The 24,375-nt window shown below is 35.6% G+C and overlaps 3 protein-coding genes across 12 annotated transcripts; all 3 read right to left on the bottom strand.

Moving 5' to 3' along the window:
* Window positions 1–41: 41 nt before the first annotated feature.
* On the bottom strand, window positions 42–5,504 carry LOC138139928 (F-BAR domain only protein 2). 3 transcript variants are annotated; one of them, XM_069060517.1, is made up of 14 exons: window positions 5,137–5,504; window positions 4,948–5,039; window positions 4,676–4,892; window positions 4,169–4,622; window positions 2,874–3,041; window positions 2,711–2,812; window positions 2,271–2,373; window positions 2,062–2,213; window positions 1,642–2,007; window positions 1,262–1,589; window positions 1,028–1,183; window positions 844–976; window positions 592–794; window positions 42–538 (listed from the first exon to the last, which is right to left on the bottom strand). In XM_069060517.1, the coding sequence occupies exons 1-14, from the start codon at window positions 5,164–5,166 to the stop codon at window positions 199–201; spliced, it is 2,844 nt and encodes a 947-aa protein (XP_068916618.1). In that variant the 5' UTR covers window positions 5,167–5,504; the 3' UTR covers window positions 42–198. The 3 variants fall into 3 exon arrangements, with proteins under 3 accessions (XP_068916618.1, XP_068916619.1, XP_068916620.1); XM_069060518.1 differs by having other exon boundaries at window positions 4,948–5,059; window positions 5,137–5,503; XM_069060519.1 differs by lacking the exon at window positions 2,711–2,812 and having other exon boundaries at window positions 2,967–3,041; window positions 5,137–5,503.
* Window positions 5,505–6,129: 625 nt separating this feature from the next.
* On the bottom strand, window positions 6,130–8,385 carry lft (lowfat). The gene is made up of 3 exons (XM_069060544.1): window positions 7,717–8,385; window positions 7,247–7,410; window positions 6,130–7,189 (listed from the first exon to the last, which is right to left on the bottom strand). Exons 1-3 carry the CDS (start codon window positions 7,889–7,891, stop codon window positions 6,647–6,649), a joined length of 882 nt encoding a protein of 293 aa, XP_068916645.1. The 5' UTR covers window positions 7,892–8,385; the 3' UTR covers window positions 6,130–6,646.
* Window positions 8,386–8,557: 172 nt separating this feature from the next.
* LOC138139935 (protein rolling stone-like) lies at window positions 8,558–24,079 on the bottom strand. Of its 8 annotated transcripts, none has more exons than XM_069060539.1 (5): window positions 23,995–24,079; window positions 9,702–9,834; window positions 9,299–9,650; window positions 9,062–9,245; window positions 8,558–9,010 (listed from the first exon to the last, which is right to left on the bottom strand). In XM_069060539.1, the coding sequence occupies exons 2-5, from the start codon at window positions 9,783–9,785 to the stop codon at window positions 8,761–8,763; spliced, it is 870 nt and encodes a 289-aa protein (XP_068916640.1). In that variant the 5' UTR covers window positions 9,786–9,834; window positions 23,995–24,079; the 3' UTR covers window positions 8,558–8,760. The 8 variants fall into 8 exon arrangements, with proteins under 8 accessions (XP_068916640.1, XP_068916644.1, XP_068916638.1 ...); XM_069060543.1 differs by having other exon boundaries at window positions 9,702–9,828; window positions 23,995–24,017; XM_069060537.1 differs by lacking the exon at window positions 23,995–24,079 and adding an exon at window positions 21,776–21,806.
* Between the last annotated feature and the right edge of the window lie 296 nt (window positions 24,080–24,375).

The following is a 24,375-nucleotide window of genomic DNA, read 5'->3' as shown; positions in this document are numbered from 1 at the left end:
CGTTCTCGAGATGTGCCAATACGTAAAAACAAACGAGAATGTCTCCTTTACAAAATCTTTATTGATTATAAAATAGCTTCATAAACTATATATAATATATATGCTATATAACATGGAAATAGTCATAAATAAAAATAGTTGACGTACAAATTTAAAGGTTATATATGAACTATATTGCACATGTGATATGTGGGAATGCTAGCAATTTGGATCGCCTGTGGAGGAAACAGTGCTCGCTGCAGCAGATCCAGTAGAGGGCGTGCCGGTACCTGAACTATATTTCAAATCGCCATCACAAATATATTTACCAGATATAAACCGTCTTTTGACTAGAGATAGTCGGTAACCAGACCCTACCAACTGGAACTCGATTCCTGACAAAGTCGTACCTTCACAGTTGAATCCGGCTGAAATCGTAGCCGGTGCGCTCGGTCCGTTTTCTAAATCGAAACGACCCAACATAGAGCCGACTCCGTGATTCTCCGAATGTTGAGACAACTCCGTAAACTTCCATATCACTCGATTGGTGTCGGCCAACCTGCAACTCCTCCGATCAAATCGAGACCCACCAATGCCACCGCTCAAGTATACCACTGAGCCGCGGGTTTCAACTGATGATTCTTAACACCACCGTCGACGGGAACGGCCACGGTCACATTCAGCAACGGTGTCGGAGAACTCATGGAGTGAGAATTATATTTATAATCTACCTTTAAATCCGTATGCGAACTCGTACATTTCCAATAGGCCACTAGTTGAAAGGGACACGAATTTGCGCCCGACTTAGCTTTGATCTGAAAAAACAAGTGGTATCTTTGAGTGACCCCAACTAAAACGACTGACCTGATACTTCAAGATATCTACATTAAAATATGAAGCGCTAGGATTTTGTTCTGATTGCTTTTTCAACAGTGCACTTAAAGCAGACATGTTAAATTCCAAAACTAAACTATCTGCTGCTGATTGTCCATTATCACTGCAAAAACCAAATTAATTTTGTGTCGACGTAAGAAGAAAGCGTTCTTACATTGCTACTAATTGCTTATTTGGTAAAATACTACTGAGTCTTTGTGTGTTCTTCACACGAAAGGCCAGTTTAGCCGGATTTGGGTTATTAGCTAGGATAGTAACTATACCGGCGGGGAACGACAGCATCATTTCACCTGACATCTTTACTTGACACCTAGAACGACGTTAAATAATCGCCCGCAATACCAGCGATGCTTGCAACAGTTTCGTTTTAACAACACTTGTCAAATACCTTGTTTCGTCGGCACCGCGAAAATACGAGTGAACAATCTCGTGGAAAGCAACGGCTAGAGGAATAGTGTCGGCCATTCCGATGGTGAGTGGAGAGGGTCCCCTCGACACCCCCACGGGAACACAAGCAGTGCGGAATTCCAAGCTGCTGATGCTGTCGGCCCTCGAAATATTGCTCTGATTAATGTGTCGAGAAGGATCCGAGCGACGAGATGGAGGTCTAGGAATCGACATGTACCCAGAAGTGGGAGTCGGAGTTTGACGCAAAGGCTGTTTTGTAGCACCACCGGTCGGAACTTCACCGTCTTCGGATAACAAATCGCCTAAATCTACAAAACGGTGTCTGAATCCTGCGATGTGTTCCAACAAAATTTCAATTACCTGCATATTTAGATGAAACTGAGAGAGTTGGAGAATTCAGGGCCAACTGAGAGGGGCTCTGTAACGGCGCATAAGGGTGCGAACTTGTGGGAGTAGAAGAATTGGAAGCGTTGGGACTCTGCACGAAACTTAGACCTAACAAGTCACTACTTGGTTTACCGAGCTGTTGAGAGACAGACTGAGAACGCTTCATTGCCATATCTTGGTTGTCTAGATTTGAACCGCGTCGCCCATAAGTGCCTCCTACTGGTGATAAATATAAATTTTCTACGGTGGCTCGTAATTCGTCTACTGAAGCTGACATGGGTGCAGATCCGTTATTTAGAGGCTTTATTTCAACATGGATTTTTCGTTCTCGTTCGTCGTCTGTAATGGAAATTTCGACCATGGTGCGTGAAAAACGATTTTTTTTTAATTTACCAGTATCCGAGTCTGATGAGGAATAAAAGCTTCCTTTTTCGTTGTTCCAACTGTGGGGCACGTTAGGTCTTATGACGTAACCGTCTTCGTCTAATTCCGGTGCTCCAGTATCGGTGGTCGCGGCAGTTCTTTGAGATTCGTCTTTCTCTTCCCTGAATGTTAACGCAGTAAAAAATGATAACGAAAATATAAATGTACCAACAACTTACATATCTGACTTTTCTTCCTTATTGCTTTGAGTATCGACATTATCTTTGACTTTCTTTTTGGACTTTTTTTGTTTAGCTTTTTCGCGCCTACTACGTAAAAACCCTACAACATTCGACCATAAGACGACCACAGATATTCTGACACGTCGATAGTATGAATGATGAGATGTAAAAGGAGTTGTGTAAGCGTGATAGGGGAGGGGGAGATTCAGCGTGCTATGCCCTGCCAACACAGCCCGATTTAAACAGTAACGTGCAGGTAACTCAGGGTACGTAAGAAAATCCAGGTCTGCTACCTGCTAACAAGCCCTACAGCACAGTGATAGTGGCAGCAAGCATAGATTCTGTGAAGGATGACGAAAATAACCGCCACCATCTCATATAACAGCTCGAGCCGACGCCAGACATGCAGGACATCTAGTAAAGAGAAGTTGAGTTACACTTAGATCCACGGTGCGAGTGTCGAGTCAGCTGTTGGTCCCCTTCTGGACTCGTTGGGCTCGAAGGTGCGCTGCATGGGCCGGCTCGGCTCTCGCGTGATCCTGAAAACATAGCCCTTGCCCGGGTTAACAGTGCTACAGCGACCAGGAAACTGACACGTACCCTGGGAGTTAGACATGAAGAGATTGAGGAGGGAAGTTGTACGGCGGGATGTTTTGGCATGTGTTGGCACGGTCTGGTCGCTATTGCCATTACCTTCGCGCTTTGGTGGTTTCGAACTCTCCGAGTCTTGCGTCGGTGACAATAGTGCCTCCTCTATATCAACTATACCTTCAAGAAAACCAGATATTAGATGAGGGACACGTCATCGGTCAAACTCGATGCCATTTACTAGATGCACATCCGAATTTAGTAACAAACGAGACATAACCTAAACTACCCAAAATCCTGGGTATAAAACAACTCGGATTATTACCTTCAAAAATAATTCACTTTATGTAATCAAAATAAAACTTCTAATACGTCTCTTCACGTTTTATCTTCATGGACAGATATTAATTAAAAATTACTCTAATTACACTGTTATCTTGAACTTAAATGTCAAATGTTTTTATCATACCTTTACTCTCCACATATCTCCCACAGCATTTGAAAGAGATGACTGATTATTTTGGAAATTACCACCAAATATACACATATACGGATAAATAAATATAATCCCAACAACAAACACTATTAAATTAAACTGCTAAAGTCTAATACAATATCAGATAAAATCCCATCAAATTAATGTAATAAAGCCAGCCATGCATATTTACAAGTTGATTTTGCGATAAAGATCAAATCAAACAACTCATTTAAACAAATACTGACTCTACGTGAGTAATAAAGACTTTTATAAGTGTAATACTAGATTTACTAATCTTGTTGCATGAGATCGTATTATATTATAATGCTCTGTGTTCAATATCTTGTCAGAAAGGTATGGACATATTTCATTAGACTGCCATTCTCTGGCAATACGTTGAAAAATATTATACAGCGTTTGCTGTGCAATTATGTTTTAAAAACTTAATACTATAACTGCTCAGCCCAGTTATTTAAAACGCATTTAGCTGAACGCGTGTCAAATAATAATCTAATCTCGCAGTAATTTATTATGCTGATAATTTTGTCATTAGAATAACGAATTTCAAACTGATTTATTCACGAAAATTTCTACAATTAGTGAAGTAAATTGATTAAAATCATGGTTTCTATATATGTGATTTAACAGTAGATGAAAATACCAAGGTGACTAAAGAAACTACATACTTGTAAAAATCATGAAATATTTAGTAATGGTTGTACTTTTCCCTAAACAAAACAATTAATTTGACTACAGACAAACCTAAAAAACATATAAAATCATTCTTTAAACTGAATGAACTTGCAATAATGAAAATTGAAATTTTTACCTGGCCTTTCAGGTCCTGTTGATTTGTTGCGAACAAATTGCTCCAGCAATTGATCCACAGTTAATTCAATACATTGCTGTTTGAAATCCTTGTGAACTTTACCCATCTGTTCATGTGTCCATTCAACAACATCAGCATATGAATTGAGAAATTCTTTCATGTGCACCAAATGGGTGACTTCCAATTCTTGAAAATTTTTACAAGTGACAGACATTTTCCTCTCAAACTCCTCCTTAATTGTAGTGTACTTTTCAACATATAGTTTGTATTCTTCCTGAGCCTTCTTTAATTTCAACTCAGCTTTTTCAATTTCTTTAAGGCTGGCATTGTCTTTGCGCAACTTCTCCAGTTCCAACCCTCTCTGTGTATATGTGTCTTTACATTTTTGTACCATTAATGTCACATTTTGCATTGACTGTACTGATTCAAGTGTGCCAGATTCATCCTCTTTAACCTGCAATAATAAGAGTGAGGCACAAAACATAAGCTTTTTTGGCTCTCACATACAGTTTTGTGTTTTTTGTGGAGTTCCTCTGAATATTTATTTACTTCTTTCACCAAATCTGAAACTTTCTGCACCACCTGCATGTGCAACGCTGAAAGACGTTCGGCAGATGTTTTTAAGACCTGCCATAATGGAGCAAAAGTGCCTTGATTACAACAACTTCCTGCTTGCTTTGCAAATTTGCTAAGTAGTTTAGAGTTGTTTTCTTCTATGTTTGATCTGGTGCCAAGAGAATTGTTAAATTGGTCAATAAAATGGTTGAAGTGCCCCTTACCGTTCTCTGAGTAGATCGGCAAAATCTTTACTTGCAACTAGGCCATATTTCATATTATGATATAAAACGTCGAAGCCATTATTTTTTTCACCCTGAGTAATAAAAGTTTTGTCTTAATGATCTTAATTGGATTAGAAGTTGAAACGTCAATGGAACTTTCTGATAGGTTATAACATATATAATACTCACCCAAAAGTAATCGTTAAAATCGACGGTCATCGTTACACAATAACCATACCAAATAAGCAAAGATACTTTATCACTAGCCAAAAAAGTAAGGGCACATTACTCTTAATTGATTGATTATTTAACGAATATAAACAATCGCAACCGTCATCCGTTTACTACTTCTCGATTAAATCACACACACCACTAATTACATATCAGTCGACATATAACATAATAAAAAGAATTTCTCGTTGTAAAATTAACTAACATCAACCCTTCGATTTAATTTGCCATTTAACATTTAACAACATTCAGGCGTTTGACGGTATTTAATTGTAATAACGAGATCGTAGGGGGCGGATCATCTCGAAATTGTTACAAGTCAAATGACGTATGAGGGCGTCACCGTGCTATCTATGCAACCAACCATGCATATGAGTGTTAAACTTACATAAGCAAAAATATCCATAATATTCGTTTCAGTATTCAGAAGGGGACCATCCCCAAACTTACAAAGACAGCAATAGTATCGTCACAAAGAGACGGCCATACGTTATATAAAATGAAACACTTCAAGAGCGGTCTCAATCGATAACTAATTAATTATCAATTGAGTACTTGGGCGGAGAGTGACGAGTAGGATGAGGGATGTCGTTGAGATTGCAATTATTTGTAATTGGCTATTTTCATGTACAACTAACGAAATAACGTGTGAAATTTTATTTAATGAAAGAGCAATAACCCCTATTAAAAAGAATTATCCAAAAAAGAAGAATTCAAATTTTGCAGATTCCTAACAATTAGGTAGGAACATATACCTACCTAAAATTTCGATTTGGGGGATGAAAAGTTTTCGTTGTTATTAAATTTTAGACCTTAAACCGAAAAGTGAGTGTTCAGTTGAATTGATTATTATCCATAGATTACTACTAGTTTTTAAATGGTCGTTGACCCGTTTGGGAAAATGGTTTCAACAGTGAAACAGGAATAGCACGTTATAAGTAAAACATCTGGTATGATTAAAAAGTTTATTTGAATAATTAAAATAATAAAATAGTTAGCACTATATAGAGGCAACAGCAATAATCAGTCAAAATGATAGCTTGTGAATTCAGCAATAGCTAAATATAATAAAAAAAAAGTCAAAAACCAGTTCCCATTAAGTGAATTATTGACAAAATTAAGTAGTTCTCGTATAATTATGGTTTGTTATAAATGAAACAGATAAGACCGAAGCGACGTGAGCTGATACGGAATCCCCAAAATGGAATCAGGTTTTTGTGTGGTAGCGCTAAATTTAAAATGCCGGAGACTCACTTAAAAATCATGGTCAGTCGGTCTCCCGCTGGATAAATCTAAAAACCGGTCTAATCGTATCAATAAAGCAAGAGATCTTTAAAAGGATATTTGATAAATTGAGGAGTCCTATTTTACAATATCAACACGAAACATTCAATAATTTACTTATCATAACAAAAACAGTCTCACAAAAAACTTAACATATAACGTACAAAACGCAAGCAAAGCGATATTAACTGACGTTGACTTGGGTGTGAGCAAGAATGAGGATGTCCTTTTTTTCTTTGGGGAAACGTAACTCGCGTCCTGCAAGTCTCGCCGACTCTAATTCCCGTTCGGCTTGATTCAGTTCGCGACGAAGAGACCCGGCACATTCCTGCTCCCGTGCTATCCAGTCTAGAGCCATTTGGGAACGCATGTCGTCGTCTAAAGCCCTATTCGAGTAGTGCGCCACCACCTCCTGTCTGCTGCACTGCCGTTCCCTCATAGCTTTCAAGCTACCGTTCCAGTGCAACAGCTGAAACACAGTCATTAACTCTTGAAATTCGAGCATGGTGCGCCCCTTGTTCGATTCCAGCATGAAACGGAAAGCTCCGATACCGGTGTTGGGGTTGTCCGCCTCCTCGGGGTCGCCTTTGAAAGAGTTGCGCGCTTCGGAGACAGCTTTTTCGATGAAGTCGTCGGAAATGCGACGCGAGGGATGTTCGTTGAAGACGGAGTTCATCAAGGCGATCTTGGCCGCGCTACGTCGAGCCTCCGCCTTTGTGGGGCAATTCTGCAAATAAGGAAAACGGCGAGGTTGTCGGAAGGGGAGGAAAAGGTCGGGACTAACCTGGAAACTCCCAAAGCACGAACCCCCGGGTAGTGTGACGTAACAGACGTAGGGTTGCGCGTTGGAGGGTACAGATTCGTAAATGACGAGGGCCCCATTGCGAAGGTCGGCGCCTCGAGCGTGTTTCATCTGCCAAAATTCTTGCAAAGCCTCGACGACGTTTACTAGAAAACGGCAAAATTAATAGTGAGTTGTGCGTAACGGGATGTCGTATGCCACAAGATAACGATCTGGTTCTCGAGATCGGTGAGTTGTGATCGCGAATGTCGTTGACATATTTGTAGAGGCATGAGCGGTCGAGGGGGCCATCTGAGGCATGAGGCATGAGCGTGCCTCTCCGGAGCCAGTTTTTAAACGTTAAATGGTACGAGTTACGGTTCAAACGAAATTTATGCCGCATTCAGGCTTTTTTTCCATGAATGATGCCGGCTCGTCGCGGGACCGAGCGTCGAAGTCTCCGAGATACTCACCGCGGTAGCCGACGTCGTCGTAGAGCTGGAGCATGGGCGCCGTCGCCGAGCAGCTCCACTGCGGGTCCGGGTAGACCATCATATCCGTCCGGGCGGCGGCGGCGGCGGCGTCGGCTCCGGACGGCTCAAGGATACGCCGCGAGACGAGATCGCGGCCCGCACATGCACTCCGCATCAATGGTCACTGTGCACTTCTGGTTCTGGCCGCTGCATCTCGACTGTTGCTAAGCCATCGGCAGTTGCAGCGCCTCTACAGCCGACAACAGCCAACCGCCTACCGCTCCCCGACTGACTGCCGTTGCCCTTGCTCCGGTTCCTCCTCTTCCTCCTCGCGGATTCGCGATATCACCTCCGCAGCCGCAGTGGTCGCACCAAAACGCTTCCAATCGCCACTCCGGACAGAGGTCAACTCGCAGATTGCACCTCCGTCGCGGTTCTCACATAAACGCTACACGACCGGCGCTTCTTTGTCACTCCAAGAACACACTGCAAATTCGAAACCTCGAGGCCGACAACAGATACAGCAATGGGCGGATAGGCGACGCCTGCTCTCGACTGTTGATGTTGACCGAGTTGGCCCGTGTTGACTCTTGCTTGCTTGTCTGATTGTTCAACTGCCAACCAGCTTCTCGCCCTCCAACCGCACTCGCTGTCTCTGCCACCAACACTACGGTCTACGGTCACATGATTTTTGCATTCTAACCATTTACCTTTTTTAATTAAAACAGGTATTCCTTCTTAATCTACCGTTAACTTAGAAAAACGACAGTATAATTAACCAATCTGGTTCACCCACGTTCACAGATAAACCTTCAACGCAATCCCCAACAAAATACACCGATTCACGTAAATCTCTTTTATTTTTAACTAACAATTACAGTAAAAAATATACAATTTTTACGTAGGTAGATACTTAACACTACATTGTTTTTCAATAACGTTAACAATACCTACGTGAGGAACTAGAACACTCGACTCTATCTTCTATTTTGACTTCTTCATCTTCTTGCTCTTCTTAGTCTTATTCTACCCATTTAATGTTCATCACACCTTATCAGTCGCCAAACCTTCGTTTACGTAACCCAAATTAACAGACGGCTCCACATTCGACTTACCACCCATTCCATCCCTCTCTTCTGTAGCACGTCTGGAATGTATCCACATTCTAAACTTGTGCAATCCCCAAACGACCACATGCAAGACCACTATAAAACCAAGTACGCCGAAGCAAACGAGAGTTGTTCTCCCTGGTTTTCTCCAATCCAAGATATTGTAGATGTAGACTTTATTCTCTCTGAAACGACGAATCAACCAAGACGTAAATTCGATCATCATTCTAACTCACTTGCTGATGCCACCCGCTGCGTAATAAATGACACTAAATACTGCGTAACATATTCCGAACACAATGGGGTAGCAGCAGTGCAGCAGCCGAATCGGATGCGCTACAACGAAAAGATCTATCATCATCAACACGGAATTATTCGCGTGCACGAAAAAATTCATTGCGTCGAAACCCATGGAACTTCCTGTCACAATAACAGATTGAGTTACGAATTGAGTTACAGTTGTGTTTACCAACCGTCGTAGATAAGGGACCAGTAGAGAGCGGTAATACCAAAAGCTATGTCGGTCGCTACTACGTAGGTCACCCAGTATAATTTGTAAGCTTTCAGAGTTGAAGCTTCCAGGTTCGGTTTGCTCCGCAAACGTGGTGCTAAAACACACACCGACAAGATAAGCGCTCCAAGTAAAGCTTGCAGGGTGCAAATGGTGTAACCCCAGTTGGTGAGGTAGATTAGCCATTTTGCTTTGTCGGAAGAGTTCGGATGTTTCAAATCAATAATCGAAATGACAAGAGTTACGAAGAACAGTATAGCTACTGCCCATCTGTAGACGAGATAAAAAATGCTAGGTTTCTTCTCCTTCTGCCACTGAAATTCCATTATCCTTTAATTTCGCCCCAGAATTGGTGAACTACTTACTTGTGAAATTACAAAGACGATTGGTGTGTCGTGCTGTAAAGATAACTGTTGCAAGGAAAACTGTTTCTTCCACGTCTCTATCATTTCACTATCGGGACGATTGAAGTGGCGCTGGATCACTAGTACTCTGCAACTGAAAACGATCGTTCAATTCATATTAAAAAATATGTGTCAGCACGACCGACATGTTACGAGTTTGCAACGCTACTACATAATTACTATTTCACTTTTTATTATCATGCAATTATGCAATATACCTGAACAGGAATTGACGCAAGGAGTAGGTAAATATACGAGCAGAGTTTCCGATCGACGTTATCGAAAGTTCGTCACTCTGTGGTCTGAGGAACCTGACGCAATGACAGCCCAAAGGAATTTCCGGACGATTTTTAGACCTGACGGAACAATCGTCGTAAAATTATTAAACAAACGAACAAAGAATGATTATTTGCTTCCTTGGAACTTAGAAGCCATAAAACCTGAGTAAACGAAACTTATTATCTAAGTTATTCAACCATCCTATGAGAACGATTCAAAATTATGCAGAGTGATTTACTAAATCGAAATTTCAATAAAAACGAGATTTTTTTTACAATTTGTTTAATTTATTCTAGTTTCGGAAGGTAATTAATGTCGAATCGTAAAATTAATCGATTGTACATTCAGTCAAAAAAAAACTTTACAAACCATCGTACGTGATGCTATATTTTTCACCTTTACACGATAAAACACGACTTCAATTAAATTCACCGGAAATTCGAGACACAAAATTAACTTAATTAACTAGCGGTAGTCCACGTTTTTTAAAATTAATTCATATAAATCCACTGACAATGCTGAAATTAACTTTTATAACTTCCTTTATCATTTCGTAACTGTTTTATGGCAATATATTTTTGTGGAGAGACTGTTCTTAAAAACTGTAGTACATTTTGAATCCCTTTTTAGGTGTACCGACAGATGATAATTATCATTTGTAAAACAAACAACGGGAATCTAAAGTAGCCACGGTGCATAAAAAATGTTTAAACAATAATATACAGAGTGTTTCTGAAATAGGTGCATTAATTTTAACTGGTAATAGAACTCATCAAAAGGAACAACTTTTCTCTCTGCCATTTTGGCGAAAAACGTTGCGTAATGGCTTAAAATACTAGGAAAGATTTTCCTAAAACCATTCATATCTCCAAAACTAAGCTACCTAAAAACGTGAAACAACCAGATTCTTACGAAGTGGATTTTTTGCTATACGGGTAGATTTATTGGAATTTCGATTTCGGCGTTAAAACACGTTTTCTGGATGAAAATGGATGTTTTTTTTCATATTAGCACTGATCTCAATTAGCCATTGCAGTATTTAGTGGCGTAGGGCTATTTTAGTGAAAAATCTCTCCAATTTTTTTTTGGAATTAAACATCGTTTTTCGGCAAAATGGTAGATAGAAAAGTTGTTCCTTTTGACGAGTTCTGTTACCAGTTAATATTAATGCACCTATTTCAGAAACACCCTGTATATCTAACACTTGTCTGAAATGTTTCGTTGTATTATAACCTTACATAAACTGTAATTATCTTTTGTTTTTGTAGTAAATTATTTGTTTCAATAGAAAACACAATGATATAAATAATAAATAATAAATACAAGAAATTATAAAAAACACATATGCGGTTTGCAATCGATCATGATAAATGTAGGATTTGCGAAACTGAAGGGGAAACTATTAACTATTGAACACATCATTTCTTCTTGCACCGTTTTGGCTCAAAGCGAATATAAGAAACGTCATGCTGTATTCGCTAAAATTATACACATGAATTGAACAGTTAAATTCAACTTATTAAAGGATACACAACCACATTATATTTATAAACCAGAAAGTTGTTTGGAAAATGACAATTACAAATTATATTTTGATCGTACAGTTTTAACTGACATTCATATTCAGCGTAACAGACCAGACATTATTACTTTAAATAAACAACAAAAGCAAGCATACCTTTTAGATATAGCTGTTTCAAATTCACACAATATAACACAGACATATAACACAAACACAAATTAATAAATATTTAGAACTCTCCGTTGCTATGAGAAATCTTTGGTGTTTAGAAAAAATTTCGATTTTACTACTTATAATTTCAGCAACGGGAATAGTACCGCAATCTCTTTTTAAAAATTTAAAAATTCTGGATTTAGGGAACACATTAGTAGTTGAAATTCAAAAAGGTATATTATTATACTCATGTCATATCGTGAGGAAATTGCCCTACCGGAGACTACCCCACTGGAAGAGATTTATTTTTTATAGTTATATTTATGTATGTATATATTTATTAAAATCAAATCATGTTAATAAATAGTAATTTAACAAGTTAAAAAAAAAAAAAGTCAAAATGTGGAGGCGAGACGCCGGTAATTATGTTGATAAGCACTGCACTATTACTTGATAGTATTATCCGTAATAGCGTATGCACTTCGGCAAAATTGCCGTGCCGCCGGGTGGTGGAGGGTTAATTATCTACCCATCAAAATTATCTACGAAAAACAAGTCAATGTCAGCTAAATTCTTATTTAAAATGTCACTACTGTTATTCGGTATTTTATAAAGCACAACAGTAATATTGTACCATACCACCTACACCATGAAAAAATATCCTTGAATCCTGCTTTGTGATGGGCAACTGACACTTTTCTAATGACAGATCCTTACACAAAAATTCCATGAATTACGCTAAGATGTTGAGTTTTGTTTTACATAGGTAACTTACAAAATGTAGACATATCTATAGTGCGTTCATTGAAGACAGAAAGTGGAGATTGTTCAACAAGTTTTCGTTTGTTTATTTTCGAAGGTGGAAAAGTGTAATATTGATCACAGGCCAAATAAAAATTTCATCCTGAATGACAGAAACACTTATTTGGTAACCTTGGAACTCATCTACCCAGTGATTATTGTAACTTAACTCTATTTGACCTGACCGAGACGTGGTCAAACAACGAAGACAAACAATGGAGACACAAGTTGAATGAGTTTTTTCATTTTATCGTTATTATTTAGTATTTATTGAAGCAAGAAAATAAAAAATTTTGTACGTTTGTTTGTTAAAAAATACATTGCGTATTTCTTTTAAATGATTTCAAGCTAAAGCACAACTAAAAAATGTCTCAATTTCCGTAAAGAATTTTTAAAATTATTTTTGGGACTTGATGTTGGAAAGATGGGTAAATTATACAGTATAAAGGACCAAAAATAAAACGTCGTTTTATAAAACACGTGTAAAGTGAGAAAAACGTAACATAACGTAGTGTTTTTATTTATCCGCGCAGTTCGTAAAAGCAACAGGACAGGATAAATTTTAAAAAATGTAGTAGTATAGGTGTTATCGAAGTAAATAAACAATATTTTTAATAGTTTCTTTTTTTATCTCGCTGGTAAAATATTTAATATTTTATTAATTTGATGTAAAGTTAAAAATGAATTAAAAATAAAGAAAAAAGTGAAAACAATCAGAGTTTAATACTCGTAACACGCTCTAAAATCAAAGATTACAAGTCAGTCATGTGTGCAAGAGTTAAGTTCGTCAAATTTTGCACATTTTAAAATAAATAGCAGAAAGTTAGAAAACGAAAACTAATTTGAATTTTTATAATCAAGCGAAAAATGTTGGATGCGATTGAAAAAAAGAGCGATGCGACAGTGCGTATTTTTATTTGTTATGTCATTCAGCGCTTATCCAGTTAGAGCAACTACTGACACGATTGTTAAATAAATCATTTTCATGGGATCGAAGTATTGTCGTAAATTGGGCCGTGAGCGGTAAATTGAGGGTAATTGTTGGCGTGAGAGTCCGTCGTCGGTATCGATTGCAGTGTGAGTTGCATGTGCAGTTGGTTGACGTGTTTGTTGCACTAATAATAAATGCCGGTTTCGTGCATTAAGCTGAACTTACTGAAAAGCGCGCTTCTTATCAGGTAGGGACCGAGGACAGGTAGTTGGTCAGTAGCGCGGCGAGGTGACTGTCGGGTGACCCGAGGTGGTGGCAAATGATCTCCAAGTTCGTAGACCCCAAAAGAACCACTACACACCACCGCACTAAGCCTGATCGGGTGACATGTTCGACGTTAGTGCGATCTGCGATTTCGAACGACGACCACGTGAGGGCTAAACCAGCCTGCGCTCTAGACGGAGGCTCAACCGGCCCACCTGCAGCTGACTGGACCGCAGGTCACCGTTTAACCTCTGCCAATTGGAAAACTACAGACCATCATGACTTACACACCGCGATTAACAAAAACCATGGCAAAATTCAACCTTTTCGGTATCGACATTACTGCGCACGCTGCCTCCGGACCATTCAATATTGACGCACTTCACTTTTACGCTAATTCACGTCCTAACTGAAAATGTCGAAGTGATGTGGCTTTTTGGTAATCATACTTGACGCCTTTTCAGAGCCGATGAGTGTTTTTTTAGAGTGATGCGTACAGTTAAAATGCCATCCTCGTCTTGACACTTCCAATATTATAACACGTCCCCATCAAACAATCAAAAAGAAAAAAATACTATGTAATGTTGTATATAATATGTTATAAAACACACGCAATCAATGAGGACAAATTAAGTAAAAAAAAAAAATTATTCGTTTTGAACGATTCGATTTTAACTTCATAGATAAATATTCAAACTGACCCAACTTAAAAATAAAAATGTTATAAAAACTTTTCATGTGTTGTAATTTCGAGAAACTTTTGCCATTACTAACTACTATAAAATGCGCAATGTTTATAACAGTCTTCATTTCAACAGTACTATTCCTCATAACAATTTTTGCTTATCGCAGTGACACGATGTGGAAAACATTTTCAAAATGACATGTACACATTTGCACTGTTTATGCTGAGTTGATGTTAATTGATTAAAAAATAGCATAACTTCGTCTGAAGTGTACAAAACAGCGCGTCCAAAAAACATCAAGTATTCTCGAATGCAGTAGAATATGTAAAAGTGTGTTAGAACACACAGATAAAATATTTTTAAAAACCAGTGAGTTACAACAAATAAATGCCTAAAGTATGCTTTACGTAATAGAAGAAAGTCGAAATGTTTACAATTTGTGTACCTACAAAGAAATTTTTGTGGCAGGACTTGGGTATTTTTATATTCACTCTAATAACTCACATTCATCACCGGGAGAAAGTGGAGATTGACGAGCTTTATTTACTTCGCTTAAATGCTCTGCGTAATTGTCAAAACTGTAGAAAACAGTGTCCTACTGTCCAAAACATAATTAAAAGACGGAATTTTCGTAGTTCGTTTAACTTCTGTCTGCATCTTCGAATTATTCTTTGGGAGAATGTTTATGAATGTTGAATTCATTTAAAGTTCTTCCGGCAAATAGATTTTGTAACTTTTATCTAGTTGCTAATGTTTTGTAGAAAATGTAACTATACAATCGTTCGTCTATTTAAAATATAATTTCTGTATTTTTCCTGGAATCTTCAACTATTTCTACTCATATAGGTAAACATAATAATATTCGTATTTCACGTAGCTATTTCCTAGGACTAGAGTAAAACTCGCCAATAAACGAAAGAAATCAATAGAAAAATTAAGTCACCATTTCGACAACCAATATTTTAGTGGTCAATAATACTGATTCACGGTCGAAATGGTGAGTTTCATTTATTTCAAGAATACCCCTGGTATCGAGGTTTGTGCAAAATGCTTTCTTTTGCACATTCATATACAGGGTGTAATCGAAACACACCGAATAATTTTAACATTTTTTAAAATGTGCTGAAATTTTACCTACGAGGTTGTGGGACAACGTAGAAGACCAAAAGCAACTATAAAAAATTATACCTCAAAAATTAAATGCCAATTTATTTTTTGACATAGAATTTTTTAAATATTTTTTCCGAGTTCTACATGAAGCCAGTAGCTCGTGGTTAAAATTATTCCGTGTGTTTCGATTACACCCTGTAGGTATTGTTCTTGAATTTAATTCAGCACCTGACATATCCATCAATTATTTCAGTGATATGAATAAAAGTTAAAGATTTATATAACATGCGCGCATTCTAATAGTTTACATTGTTCTGTACGCAAAAAAATAAAGGCACCGTTCTGTAGTCGTTTTTTGAAATTTGAAGATTTCAGTAAACAATGGTCCCATCTTAGCTTAATTTGTTGTCGACTAGGTGTAAAAAAACTTTTGACATGTTTTGTGGATTGTATTATTTCCAATTAATGACGAATTTAATTCATGCGATAAATAGTGTAATGACATGCATGTAATGTCTCTAGTAGTTGGTATTAAACTAAATTTACAACAATTTTTGAATAAAAACACATTTTTTTTTTACAAAATTTCAATTAGATAATTTAGAAATTTTTCATCGTGTAACTTACGGTTTATACTGTACTCTGTTCATACTGCACTGTATTTTATGTCAATTAAACTCACGTAAACTAATAATAAGTGGTTACTTATTATTACAATCAAAAACAGTGAAACGGATATAGCGATAACAGTTGACACGTCGACTACCAACTGCGAGTACATTGGTCAAAAGTAAAGCGTGATCTGAAAATTCCTCACCGACCAGTCAACTTATGAAAATATAGGCCTTGAAATCTAACTAAACCCAACTAATTATTAAAATTGAAAAAACTTCATAAAATCCGTATTTTCGAAACTTTCACCTGAATTCTAGACCAAACGAAGCCATATAGGTAAAAAACTTGTATAGAACATGTTTTATTTCTTCGCAAAAAATATCGGATGGAAGGAATATGTCCCAGTATAACAGTTTAAAGGCGGTCTTACACCAAGGGAACAATTGGAAACATGTACCTATCATGCGACGTTGTCGCATACAACATTTTGCCAAGTGTTGCCACTGTAGCGTGCGATCATGCCACAAAAATTGCCTCTTGCAACCTGTAGCACTAGCACGTTGATCCAACAAGTAGAAAATCAAGCAACATTGTTCGTGCGACTTCAAATTTCTGCTTTGAACGTTTAGTGATTAGTGATGGAATGGTCAAATGAAAAAACTGTAATGTTTATTGAGGATTACAGGAACAACCTTAGGACACAATTTCATCATGTTTATTTAACATGTAATGGAAGTCAGTTAATCTCATTCATGTAAAATTTTTAAAAAGGACTCCGTCATCCGCATTAAACTGCTTGTGAGATCAAAAACTTTCTTGAGATAAGTTTCGTTGTGCAAACAATTATCTATTTCACCACCTTCGACTTTTTAACTTTTTTACTTGTTGGGTTAAAATGAAATATTAACGTAAATATTGCACTTATACTGAGAGCAATTAGTTGCGTAGGTATAAATGCCCTATCCCATGTTACTTAGTTGCAATCTGGTTTGTGCGACCAGCAGCATGATCACAAACTGTAGCATGCTACATGTTACCAATTGTTGCCTTGGTGCAAGACCACCTTAAGAGTGAGATAGTGAAAACCTGAAAAGTTATTAAAATTTATTCTTTACGCATGCGTTGTGTTATAATGATGACTCAGCTGTGAGTCCCAGGAGTCGCGCAGAAATTATGACTCAGTTGTACGACGCATAAGTAGTATTCACAACTGTCACGAATAGAAAGAAAATACTATCGTGTCAAAAATAAATTACTCCCTAGGATTTAGGGATATTCGTTACTAGGTTGCCATAAATTTGGTTAGGTCGGAGACTATGTGGTTTCTGGTGACAAACAAATGATATCTCAAAAATGTAAGGCAGCAAATTCCTTGTAACACTTGCAAATGACTAATTTCTCGCTAAGTGATAGATGATTTTTCGTTTCACAATCAATTTTGGTTTCTGGCGGCATATTTAGTTGGACTTAATGTCTCAATTCATAGTAACCAACCTTAGGCATTCAAAATTACTTTTGAAAATTCTAGTTACACACAACATGAAAAACGTTATTTCCCTAAAACTTCGAAATATAGGGAGTAATTTATTTTTGACACGATAGTAACAAATGTAACATTTAACAAGTTATATTGTTAACTGGACAATTCTATATAATTTTTCCTTAGGTGGCTCAAGGTTTTAAGAGAAAGGCTCAAAAACACAGATTTTCAATGCTAATTAATCAAACAAAACGTATATAATAATTAATAATTCATCGAATAAATATGTAAACAGTGAATATTAAGTATCTGGAACTACAGGGTGAGCAACAATAACTGTTTCAGTCGGCAAAAAAAAATTTTACATAAAATTTTCAAGACTGAATTGTACCTATTTCGGTTTGTTTTATTGACATTATTGACAGCTGGTATACATTTCAAATTTAAACGTCTTGGTTTTTATAATCTTTTATTAATAAAATGGTTTTCTCGTTTGAACATGACATAAAAGTCACCAAAAATCACCAGAATTTATTGCCAACTCAATCAGTACTTGTTGCTCACACGGTAGAATTTTCAAAAGTAATGTTGGATGCCTAAGGTTGGTTACTATTAATTGAGAGTCTAGCTAAGTATGCCGTTAGAAAGCAAAATTGATTGTGAAACGAAAAAACACAGCGAAAAATAGAGCCATATGCAACTGTTACAAGGAATTCGGTGCCTTATGGTTACGATATTTTTTGTTTGTCACCAGAAACCACATAGCCTCCAACCTAACCAAATTTGTGGCAACCTAGTAACGAATATCCCTAAATCCCACGGAGTAATTTATTTTTGATAGGATTATACATACTTGCAAAAAACAACAAAAGATCTATATCACCCGTCAGCTGCCAGAAAACTTGTATAACTATTTTCTTGATTTTTTTTAAATTTTGTTAACATATAAAGGATGATTCCACATACCTATGTACGAAAAATTTGAGGAGATTGTTGCTACAGTAACTTCCATCATTAAAATCCATATACATGCAGTGAATTTTTTTATCAATAGGGATTTACATAGTATGTATAAATTTTATTTCGCAGTAATTGTTTTTCTACTGTTAATTTCAAAATTATTTTTCGCACACTTAATTTTTTACAAGTTGTGGTAGTTTTTTTAAATGTAATTAATAAAATAATTTAATCATTTTAACCCATTTTTATAAATCATTTCATTAAACTTAGTAGTCCACTGACATTGAATAAATTACGAAGCTCTAAAACCGAAAACTAAACATTTTAAATCCCTATTAGGTATTAAAACATTTCCCAATTCGAAAGATAAAAAAAGGACCCAGAAAATCAATTTTATTTATTGAAACATTTACAATCTAAATAATACATTTTAAACTAAAGAGGTGGACAAATATTTTGCTATTTTAAATGCTCAAACTGTTTGCAAAAAGCCGCTAAACAGTAACCTAATAGGTCTCGAAAATGGTCGAATAATAAAATTAATAAAATTATAAATATTATAATAAATAAAAATGGTCCATTAATATGGACTCCTACCCGTAAATTCACCTTTTGGGACTACTGTGTGTGTGTGTTTCACCAGAGCTTGTAAAAAAACAAGTAAGCTTAAAGTGTAGGAAACATAATTTTGAAATTAGCAGTTGAAAAATCATTAACACAAAATAAACTTTATACCATGTAAATCCCTATGGTTCATCGATAAAAAAATTCACTGTACATATATGTACGTCGAAAACGGCTAGTTTTCAAGTTACAGGATTTTTATTTTAAAACAAAATGCACATGTTCAAAAAATGAATTTGTTTGGAATTTTTTGGCATAATAACGTTCTGTATTTAATCATCAATATTTTTAACTTCAAAAGAAAATTTTCAAGTAGAAAACGTTTCGGTTTGATTATAAAACCAAATAGTGTATTGTTTGGATAATGGCATTCCAGCAGATTTTAGCTTAACTACACTGCCCGTCAAAATTATCGCATAAAGTGAAAACACGTGTTTTTGAGCCAAAATATATTTCCAGTTACAACATTTCGAACTGTAAAGTATTAAAAGACTAGATTTATAAAAGTAATACACTACAATAATCCGAACACAACAAAGAAATGAAGAAAACAAAAAAATGAAAAAATTCAAATTCGGACAAATTAAAGAAATTGGACATTTAATACTGCGTGTTGCCACCTCGTGCTTTTATTCCAGCTGCACAACATTGTCACATGCTTAAAATGAGGTTTTGTATAACCCTTTGCTTAATTTCTTCCTAAACTTGAGTTAGAGCCAAAGACAGCTGATGAAGTGTTGTTGGTAGATTTGGTAACCTTTTAACTCTTTTATCTAGAGCAGCCCACAAGTGCTCGATGAGGTTTGGCCCTGAACTCCTTGTTGGCCACTGCATTTGCCGAATTTCGACCTCACGAAAATAATGCTGCACTATTCCCGCAACGTGCGGTCGATCATTATCATGCATAAAAATAAAGTCATTCCAATAAATGGTCGGAATGGAACAATATGAGGCTCCAGAATATTGGTAATGTACATCGCCGCATTTAGGTTTCCTCTTTCTAGCACCAACAACTCTGTGCGAGGGTCGAAAGTGATACCTGCTCAAACCATAACGGAACCGCCAACAAAATTGACTTTGGAGATAATGTTGCATTGATCATATCGCTCTCCTGAGCGTTGGTCACTCGCACACGTCTGTCACTGTGATCCAGACAAAAACCTGGACTCATCAGAGAACATTACTAACCTCCATTGATCCAATCTCCAATCAACGTGATTTTGGGCAAACAGCAATCGTACTCTTCAGTGAGTCGCTGTCAACTGTGGGCCCCCTTCTGGTATTCTGAGCCTTAAATCGTGTTCAGCAAGTCTTCTTCTAACAGTTTTTGCACTAATTTGGAACTGATATTTTTCTAAAGTCATTACTTGCAAAGCTGAAACAGTCAGAGTCCTGTGTCTCAACGATTGTAAGAGCAGAAAACGATCTTATTGAACTGTTGTTGTTCGTCTGAATCCTTGTCCAGGTCTTGTAGAGTATTCTCCTGTCTCGTGGAAACGACGCAAAACTCTAGATACCGTTGACTGGTGCAGACCAAGACGATTTCCAATATCTGGTTGATTAATACCGTCTTCGGCTAGTACAACAATTTGTGCACATTGTTCGGCTGTTGTATGCCAACTTAAACGTTCGTAGGATTTCATCTTCAAAATTTATGACTGAAGGAAGCAACACTTTTTACTAATCGTCTTTCAAATCCACAATTAAAATGCTTTACGAAATTGACAAATAACACTAATATAGACTTTTCATAATAAACAACGTTAGACGTTCTCAACAGAGTGGTTTTTGCTACTAAACAAAAGAAATACGATAAAACAAGAAATTCAGCATAAGGAAACCGCAGAAGAAGTAAAATATAAAAAACTACGGTTTATTTTTAGTTTATGCGATAATTTTGGCGGGCAGTGTATTTATTAAGTATTTGGACTGTGTGTTTTCGAATCGTTGGGAAGATTGAGTAATAATAAATAAAATAAACCTTGGTCCCCTAGTCTCTAGATTTAAATTCTTTTCTAATTTTTTTTCTCTGGGGACATTTTTGGTCTTACACCATACCCACTAAAAAAGTTGACGAATGAAGGAATCGCATTGTGCATCTTACGAAATCATTTGAAAGGCCGCGATATATTTGAGCGCGTTCGCCAATTAATACGAAAGATAGAAATGTGTATTGCGGTTGGAGGTAGTGACTTTCAACAGTTTATTATTATTTTGTTTTATAACTTCTATATTTTTAATTTTGTCTTATTTTTAAACACCTTGTAATTTGAAAAGTATGCCGTTTTGGACAAACGTGTATATGGACTTTCATAATCGCTTAAAGAATCACGCTCTAAACTCTAAACTAAAATGTTTCGCATATCTACATTCAAAATCACTCTATATAAAATAGATTAATAAAATAATATGACTGAACTAAAATGAAAGTTAAACTAAAACATCAAATAAATTATATTTGGAAGTTAAATATTTTGTTAAATTTTTTGAATTACACTGCATCTAGGAATTTTCTTTAATTTCATACCAAGATCTTCTAATTTTCTGATCATCCGATATCTCTGATATCTCCATGTTATATATTTCTGTTAACTACAGTCTATCACTTACAACATTAAACATTCAATGACCTTCCAATGAAAGAAACTACTGAATAATGATAAGAAAGTTTTTGCAACGTTCATTTTTATCGTAGGTACCTATTTTTTGTTGTATATACAGTGCGTTCTGGAAATTAATTAACATTTTAACTGGTAATAGAACTCACCAATTTGAATAATTTTTGTTTGAAGAAATTCTTCGAAGTACTTAGTAATTTTTTTTTTTTTAGTAGTGAAAACATCAATGCAAATAAAATGCTTTCGTACACAACAAATCAAGTTTTTTTTTTATAAAAATGTATTTGAGTTCGATTTAAATCTACCTGCAGCGTCTTTTTCGTTCGAACTGCTAAGTTTTTGAGTTTTGTTTAGTGTTAAAATGTTGAATTATACCAATTATGAATTAACAAACATGATGATTTTGCATGGTGAAACATGTACAAGATTTTGACAAATTTGATCCACACAATTACGATCGCGACTGTTCAAAATCGAAAAAGATCCTAGTAACAACGCAAGAATATGGCGCATTTATGCACAGTGTTGAATTTTATCTATTGTATTTTGCATTTTGAATGTATAAATTAAGTTATAATAGAATCCGTTTCAAATTCCTGTAAGAAGTTTAATTCTTCAAAATCCCGAAATGATATTAAGAAAGCAAGTTTCAATAAATTTCGCTTAATTTACACTTGCAAATTCATTACGTAAGGATCCTTGTTATTACTGACCTGCCAGAAGTCCGGTGTCGAATCAAAGTGTGTCATTGTATTTTGATAAGATATTTTTGCGAGGGGTGTTTGAACTGAATGTGTACGGATGGATGGGTTTCAATACCATATCTTTTTGCAATGAAGGCTCTTTCGAAAATGTGTAACAAAGACGAGTTATTTAATTTTGTAACTTCTACTAGCGGTTAAAATATTCGGATATACATATTTCACATTCACATGTACCGAGTGACAATAAAAACAGATGCATCATTTATTTAATAATAATAAGTCACTTTATAATAAAAATTAAATCAAATACCTACATTTCGAAAGTTAAATTAAATTAAAATTAATAAATTGGACAAAATCTACCTCAAAAGTTATTTGACCCACCAAAAAAAAAAAAATAAATATTATTTTGTGGAGTTTTTTTTTCTAAGTATGTACGTACAATTGAACATATGTATATGTATATGTATATGAAAGATAAACATTTGTTTTCTATTGAATTATGTTTTTTCTTTTTTTCTTTATTTTACTTAGAAATAACAGTATTATATTTGGAATGGAATTAAGGATGTCAAAAATAAATAACGTTACAATTTTCGTCATTTAATTATCTAATATCAGTAATAAAATAATATCCTACTCAATCACACCGATATTTCAATTCTTAGAAAAATATTTTACTTATGAGCAAACTTTTAAGAACCAATACAATCTTAGTTATAATGTTGATTTATTAAATGATCAGATGTTTAGAAGATAAAATACCTACACAAAGAACATTATCCGTTAATCTAAAATCTGTTTTAATTGATAATTTTAAAATAAAAAAAACAACATTCTAACGTCAAAGTAATCACCTGCTGATTTTAAACGCTTTTTAATAACAACTTGCGAGTGTAAGTGCAATTGAAACACATCGTTTACATTAATCTCAAATTAGTAGTGAGTGACCACATACAACGCACAACAACAATAACGACAACAATAGGTCATCAACTATGTAGTATGTTTTTTTATTTTATCTTAACAATTTATTTTTGTTTTTTTAAGCATTAAAATGCTCATAATATCAATTTAAAACTTTTAAGAAAAGTTTAATTCTAACGAGTTTCAGTAAAATAAAATCATTTGAAGCATACCTGTTTATTTAATATGTAATGATTTTCTAATCGTAGGGATAATAAACTGCTTTTACTGGCTAAGTTTGTGAACAAAAAATAACAGTGGATCCTATTGAATCTTATTGAGCTTAATAAATCTGATTGATTCAATTATAATCTCATTTATTTTAATTTATATCGCTATTAAGTACACAATGCCAAGAATATACAGTTGAATGAATGTGTTTTGAATGATATAACAAATAATGCTTCGAGAACTAACAAAAGAAATATTCTGCATTGATAATACGAAAGTCTTTTTATTTCAAATCAACATTACGTGAACACCCTTTATAATTCAAGCTGTTTTCAATAAAAAAAAAGAATTGTACAATTGGGTAACATACCACGAGAAACCACAGCAAAGATGGATATCACACTAAAGATAAGAATAAACGAAAAATCGTTCTGATCGTTATTTTAAGTGCGTCGTTCAAAACAATGCTCATGTATCCCTAAATATTTTATCATTTTATCACTGATAATCCTGTAAAACTTGTATGCAATGTGATATGCATTATTTATGTCTTTTACAAAGAACTGTGTACGGATGAAATCTTTACTAACAGTATTTAATTTAGTTTTTAAGTATTATGTATTTTTAAAAAACAACGTTAAACTTTGAGAAATTAACTAAACAAGTAAACATTTTTTACTTCACAATTTAGACAGAAAAAGTGAATACGAGTACTTTTAGCAATGTGGCAGTTAATAGTAAATATGTAGTA

This window comes from Tenebrio molitor, chromosome X, assembly GCF_963966145.1.
Source record: "Tenebrio molitor chromosome X, icTenMoli1.1, whole genome shotgun sequence".
Lineage (NCBI taxonomy): Eukaryota > Metazoa > Arthropoda > Insecta > Coleoptera > Tenebrionidae > Tenebrio > Tenebrio molitor.
Note: the sequence above shows the minus strand (reverse complement) of the source record. Positions and strands in the feature narration are given on the sequence as shown.

Coding starts and splice junctions, on each gene's coding strand:
- LOC138139928 (XM_069060517.1), bottom strand. CDS start 5,166: ATGACCGTCGATTTTAACGATTACTTTTGG. Junction 3,042..4,168: donor AACAGGACCTGAAAGGCCAG/GTAAAAATTTCA, acceptor GTTTTCTTGAAG/GTATAGTTGATATAGAGGAG. Junction 1,590..1,641: donor AGTTTCATCTAAATATGCAG/GTAATTGAAATT, acceptor ACCGTTTTGTAG/ATTTAGGCGATTTGTTATCC.
- lft (XM_069060544.1), bottom strand. CDS start 7,891: ATGCGGAGTGCATGTGCGGGCCGCGATCTCGTCTCGCGGCGTATCCTT. Junction 7,411..7,716: donor CGACGACGTCGGCTACCGCG/GTGAGTATCTCG, acceptor GCCGTTTTCTAG/TAAACGTCGTCGAGGCTTTG. Junction 7,190..7,246: donor CGTGCTTTGGGAGTTTCCAG/GTTAGTCCCGAC, acceptor CCTTATTTGCAG/AATTGCCCCACAAAGGCGGA.
- LOC138139935 (XM_069060535.1), bottom strand. CDS start 21,739: ATGGAGATATCAGAGATATCGGATGATCAGAAAATTAGAAGATCTTG. Junction 9,835..21,692: donor CAGAAAATTAGAAGATCTTG/GTATGAAATTAA, acceptor GATCGTTTTCAG/TTGCAGAGTACTAGTGATCC. Junction 9,246..9,298: donor CTGGTCCCTTATCTACGACG/GTTGGTAAACAC, acceptor TTATTGTGACAG/GAAGTTCCATGGGTTTCGAC.